This window comes from Gavialis gangeticus, unplaced genomic scaffold (assembly GCF_001723915.1).
Source record: "Gavialis gangeticus isolate Ggan-Ray unplaced genomic scaffold, GavGan_comp1, whole genome shotgun sequence".
NCBI lineage: Eukaryota > Metazoa > Chordata > Crocodylia > Gavialidae > Gavialis > Gavialis gangeticus.
In genome coordinates this window covers 33,574,157-33,580,776 of record NW_017729034.1, presented here as the reverse complement: position 1 = coordinate 33,580,776, position 6,620 = coordinate 33,574,157, and the positions used below count along the sequence as shown (strand labels likewise).

The 6,620-nt window shown below is 40.2% G+C and overlaps 1 protein-coding gene across 1 annotated transcript in view; it reads left to right on the top strand.

Moving 5' to 3' along the window:
* The window catches only part of YIPF4 (Yip1 domain family member 4), a 24,333-nt gene that overhangs the window by 4,921 nt on the left and 12,792 nt on the right, over positions 1-6,620 (top strand). Inside the window, exons 3-4 of the mRNA XM_019527234.1 lie at positions 1,034-1,205; positions 4,562-4,639. Coding sequence (XP_019382779.1) covers positions 1,034-1,205; positions 4,562-4,639 — 250 coding nt within the window. The remainder of the gene's footprint in view (positions 1-1,033; positions 1,206-4,561; positions 4,640-6,620) is intronic.

Below are 6,620 nucleotides of genomic sequence, written 5' to 3'. Positions count from 1 at the left end.
CCCCCCCCCCCCCCAATTCTGTCATAAGAGGATACTGTGGATTAACCTCATCTTAAAGTGTTTTCAGATGCTGAAATAAAAAGTTCTGGGACAGAACCGATATTTGTAGAGAACATAATACTTAATCTGTTACTCCAAGAATGGTATAACTTTTCCCACATACAAAGCTAGGTAGGTTCTTAAATAGTATTTCCTGTCCAGAATAGAAGAAACATCCATGTTCAGTTTTCTTCTAGAGAACTAATGCGAAATACAACGAAATAGTGGGGTGACAATGCATAGGTTCCCTCTACTATATGGCATTGCTCTTTATGAAGAGTAGGTTTGTATTCCACAGGGCAGTTATACATTCATTATGTCTAGGTTTGACTGTTATAACACAGTTTGGGAGTGAAGCTCCTGAACTAATTTTTCATTGGTTTTAATCATCCTAGGCTACTAGATGTTCTTCACCCAAAAGGGCTATGTTTATTAACCTTTTTAGTTAAATTGGTGTTGGCCTCAAAGATAAGAAAAGTCTGTTCATGTAATGAGCCTGTCTAGTAAAGGGCAGTCACACTTGCAACGTTTGCCTTTGACAGTTACTATTCTCTTAAATAATAGAACTGTCTGCTTGAGGTACCAGAGGATTATACTCACAAGATGGAATATACCCATGTTACTGGGTGGCTGCTGTTTCAGCAAGTTTAATTCTGGAAGTGAAATGAAACAGCATACAGAATGAGATATAAAAAGCAATACTTGCTAATTTTCCAGTGGATAGAGAGAAATGGATGCTCTTTTATATTCTTATTGTTTTGGATGGTGCTCCAAAACAATAAAGCACAATTCTGTGTTAATTGTTCCAGGGCTTCCACATTAAAAATTGACTTTATTGACTTCAAAGCTTGTGACATTTAAGCATTCTGGATATGAACACACTCCATAAGCTTTTGTTGCTTCATTAACTTGCGCTTTAATTAGTTTTTTTTTCCTTGCATAAATTGCTTTGTTAATCAGAATATATAGTAATGCTTTTGTTTTGCGCTTGTAGGGAGGAACTAGACATTGATCTGAAAGATATTTACTACAAAATTCGATGTGTGCTGATGCCTATGCCATCACTTGGGTTTAATAGACAAGTAGTGAGAGACAATCCTGATTTTTGGGGTCCTCTGGCAGTTGTTCTCTTCTTCTCTATGATTTCATTATATGGACAATTCAAGGTGAGTATAGCCCTTTTTATCTAAATAGAATCCCAGACCAAATATACTGACTTGATTACTGAACTGTTCATTCTATTTATTCATAGACAACAAAAGCTCCATCTCTCTGTGTGTACTGTGAGAAGAAATAGTATCTTATTCTAAACATACTTCTTTCATGGATTACTATTGGTGATCTAGCCAGAATGGTCCAGGAATTTTGTGGTTCACAAGGATTTTTTTTTTGGATAACAACTTTCATTGGGCCAACCATACAGCTGGGATAAAGTTAGACAAGCTTTTGAATGCAGTGCAGTCAAAAATTCGTCTAACTTTATTTCAGCTGTACAGTTGATCCAATAAAAGAGATCACCCAAAGAAATCCTTGCTTATTTCTTGGATTAGTCTTTGTGGATATAACTAATTTGTAATTAAATAATAAATATTTACATGAATATTCCTTGTATTACATTTATAGAACTAGTTACAGTGACAAACTTATTTTGCCATAATGCAGCTAAAAGGATGATATATTTTCTGAAAACATATATGGATAATGCAGTCTATTAAATGTTATAACGTATACTAATATGATTGACTTAAAATGCCAATTTATTTGCCCTATACTTTCATAGTGCTAAAGTAACAGATGAAATATTTTCAATACTTGGTCATATACATTAAGTAAAATATTGTGGCTGAAATTGATAGACTGTTAAGTCTGATTCAGTGTAATCATGCTACTGAATTATTCTTGTTATTTAAACTTTTGTGATTTTATTTTTGTGAATAAGGCCACATACCTAACTCCATCCTTGACGTAACACAATTTTGTGTGCTGCTTGTTGTCTTCTAAAATATCTTTTCCCCTCTTACTCTCCTTTCCCCTGCAGCTGAATAACTTTTCTGACTCCCTGATAAACATGCCTTATTCCTAGAACTCTTCCCACAGTTCTTTCAGAGCTCAGGGATTGATTACCCAGTTATTGTATAGATTTGGTTGGCCTTCAGTAGAGTTTGCCTTTTTCACTTCTCCATTGTAATCTGATTCTGATGTCTCTAGTAGTTCTACCAGTCATTTTCACTCTAAAAGGTGATACGATCTGGATACAGGCAACTAACTCCCTGCTTAATGGTGTTTAACTTGGTGCTATTTCACTATAATGCTTATTTGAAAGTACCTGATTTCACTTAGCGCTCAGCGAGTTTTGTTATAACACTCGTGGTCGCCATCTTGAGTGGTTGGATACTTTTTGTTTTGCTTAATGCTCGTTTCGCTTAATGCTTGTTTTTTTTCAGGAACCAGTTAAGAGCGCTAAGCGGGGGTTGCCTGTATGAGCCTGCGTCTCTGCTTAATAGCATTTACCCATCTCTTGACCTAAGTGGGTTCTCTGTGAAACACAGTTATAGTAAAGAGTAAATGCCTTTAACTAGGTCTTTATTCAGCAACGAGCCATCAGGACATGCTTTTTTTTTTTACAGCAGACTGGTATAACAAGAAGGGTTTATACCATGGGCAATCCCTGTAGGGAAGATTGGGGCTGGGGGGTGGGACATGTGGTTCTGAGAGTGGGGGAAAAGGGGGTGCCTGCATGGGTTTTGTGGGGGTTGGGTGCAGGAGTTGTATGCAGAATAGTCCCTGGTGGCTGCTGGAGGGCTCTGCACACCCTGGCTCTTGCTTTTATAGCAGCAGCACTGTGCACTGGCTGCTTCTGCAAGAGAAACGCTGTAGGAAAGCTCTTGCTGCTGGGGTGCAGACTCCCTGGGGATTGGGGACAATGTTGGCACTGCTCCTATATTACTGCTGAATATAGTGGATGTGTAGGCATGAGCCCAAATGGGATTGCTTTTCAACTTCTCTAAGTTTTGCACTAATTGCTGACTGAAGCACGCTGTCAAATGGCTTACTTCTGTTAAGTATAGCTCACAAATGTTAATGTATTAATTTGTGTTGGTTTTTTGGACGTGAGACATGGCTGCAAAGAGAAAAGAGGATTTTATTGTACCTCTACACAAAAAACTACATAACTTTGACTGCAGAGATGAAACCTGCAATGATTGTTTTACCCTCCTTATGATTCTGACGCTGAATATAAAACCTTAAGTTGGTACCCAGTTAAGGTTTCTAGCATAAAAATAAGTATCATAGAATGGAGCCATGGTACTATGGGAATACAGTTTCCATCTATTTTTCTCCTCCTATTGGCTGCATTCCAGAAGAATCTCACCTCCGTTTTAAACTTAATTATGGATTGGTGACTTTAAATTTGTTGATTTAAGGTTTCATATTCAGTCTAAGCACTGAGGAGTAGAAAAAACATGTGAAGAACAGAAATTGGTTGTAGGATTTAGGCCAAGAGGCAATGACCAGTTTCTAAGATAGAAACTATCAAATTGGAATTAGAATTATGAGTTTTAACTTAAATTGTCATTTTATTTTATTTTTTTTATTTTTATTTTTTGTGGGCTTGTGTGTAACACATTACCATTAGGGATTAGAGAGTACTGTTTTCACCTAAGAAGAGAGAGGGGTAGAACTCTCAATTGCCATAGGTTGTTGTTTTTTTGTGTTTTTTTTTTTTCCCTCCTGATTTAAGCTATGGCTGTCCAACTTCTAAGTGGCTGGGGGCTGAGTGCAACACAGGCCACACCAACATAAGCCATGAGCACTTTGGGCCACCTGGGTACCCATACTCTCAAATCCCTGCCTTTGGGCTCCCCTGACACCCTGTGCGTTGTGGTGGGGGCAGGAGGCAGAAGTCAAAGAAAGGAAGAGGAGCCTGGAGACCCTGGCTGCTGCTGCCCATGGGGCAATGGAACAGGTAGTGGGCTGGGTAGGAACTGTAGGGGTTGTAAATTCACCCCTCAGAAGCCACATGCAACTTGCGAGCCTCCTGTTGGACTATCCTGATTTAAGCTAACCCTGTGGTAAAGCCTAAACATGCTTTTTCTTGGGGATAAAGGCAAAATGGTTTCCCCTTATGCTTCAAAGTAGAGTGAAAACAGTATATTTTCCATGCTGTAAAATCTGAAACTTGATTAAATTTCTTCATGAGTGGACTTGAGATGCACTGACTAAAGTTTGTTTAACTAATTGGTTACATAGTTTTACCAACATCTTCCTGTTCTGATACAAAACCATATTCCCTGTGAAATACTGGTTTTACTGTTTTCTTGTGTTCTGAGTACTCAAACACCATAAACTTGTGCAAAAAAAGTTATTCTCCAAATGATAAAATATACTGTGAATTTGATTCCTGGTTATGCTGTAATACTAAGTAGTATAATGTTTGCTGTTGTTTAGACTTGCTTACCAAACCAAACGAGCTATTACACTGTTGTGGAAATAACCCTTATTTGTTCTTTTTTCTCCTAAGGTGGTTTCTTGGATTATAACTATTTGGATATTTGGATCCTTGACAATTTTTTTATTGGCCAGGGTTCTTGGAGGAGAAGTAAGTACTTGCATATGAAAATGAGTGATGTGTAAAATTTCTTAGCTACATTTTTAGGGTGTTTGGGTGCCTGACTTAAGATAGAGACTTACTTATTTTGTAAGTCACAACCTCCCATTTATTGTGCTATAAATCATATGCAATGTCTGTTAATTGGGTTTCTAAGTATATTTTTAGAACTAGTAAAATAAAAAAGAATGTAGGAAATGGAGCTAGCTAGCAATGAATGAACAGGCTTTGAATTCTTAACTATCAGTCCAAATCTTTGCCTTAGGCCCCTGACACGTGACATTCGTTGTGCATTTAACCAGGAAATAGCAGAGTAAATTTAGACATGCTACACACGCAGAGTAATTATTGCACAATAGAAATTGACAGCTAGTCAAAAGATGCTCCTTTTAAGGCCCCTGGTAGATGTTAGAGTTAAAATAGGATTACCCTACTAATCACACAGTAAGTAGAAACCTTGCCACACATTCAAGGAGTGAATGATGTGACACAATGGGAAACCAGCCACAAAAAATACTGTACAAAAGATGTGGAACACTTTTATGGCTGATCTCCATTGTACCTTAAATTGAACATGTGATAGGGTGACCAAAGCCAGTATGGTCCTGGCCCCTGGACTGCAACAGGGTGTGGAATGGTTTTGGTGCAGTCCCAGGGCTGGGACTGACAATCAGCTGATTGTGCCAGCCCTGGAACTGCACTGGTGTCTTAAACTGGCTCCACGGTAGACCAGCAGTCAGCTTACTGGTGGTTCCAACCTTGGGACTGCATCAGGATCTTGAACCAGCCCCAGTGCATTCTTGGGGCTGGGACTGACAATTGGATGATTGTTGATCCTAGCCCAGGAATCGGATGCATCTCATCTTTGAAGTGAGCTTGGGCTCACAAGTCCCTGATTTGGTTAGGGTGGGTTTTTACATTATAGATGGTCTCCAACAAAGAATGTAGGGACCTTGGATATGGTACGTTAGGTAGGATGACCATATATTTGCTCACCTTCCTCCTGCACAGGAGCAGCAGTGGCTGCCTGCCTGGCTCACTATGCCGCTCCATTTTCCCACCAGACTATGGCGTGGGACTTCTGACCAACCAGCTGGGATCAGCCTAGGGAATCTAGGACTGTCCTGGCCAAACTGGGATGTATGGTCACCCTATTTATAGGGTGTTCTCAGGAGGTTTGAGCCCTGCTGCTTGTGCTGTTCCTGCCCCCCTTCTTGCACTGGTCTCCCTTCAAAGGTCAGGGGAGCAGCTCCTTCCTGCAGGGGGAGCTCAGAGCTCACTTCTTATTAGCAGCACATCTGAAGGTGTAAGATGGGGCCTGACAGCCCTTGCTAGCAGCTCTCCAGCTCCTGTTGCTGGCAAGTGCAGGCAGAGGAAGTTCCTAGGGCACTTTTTTTCCCCCCCACTTCAGGATATCTTGCCCAGTGAACCGGAAGCAGGTCACAATGGCATGATAGTTTTCATCAAGCAACATTACCTGTTACTTGATAGAAATAATGTCTGCCAGGAACCTTAAATTCCAGCTGTAACTCATTTAAAGGTGACCAATATTTAGGCTTAAAGTAACAAACCAAAATATTGGTAATTTTTTATATTTGTTCATTTAGACTGCTTACATATTACTTACAGCATGGCCAGAACTAGGATGTGCTAGAACTGCTAAATTATCAGAGCATTTCCACTCTAATTATGGCTGGGGGTGCACTGATATTTTTTTGGGCTGATACCGATAGCCTTTTTTTTTTTTTTTTAAGCTAATTTTTACTGATCTGATTTCTGATGCATAGCCCAGCAGCTTGAAGAACAGTGTCTGGCTGGTATGTTTTGCTGTGGTGGGAGGGGGAGGGAAGGGCTGTGTGGTGGGGTTGGGCAGATTGAGGCTCCTGCGGTGAGGGAGGGAGTGGGGCTGGGGAAAGTGCTGCCTGGGTGGGGTACAAGATGGACCTGTGGCTTGTCCATGGGGGGGTTGCGG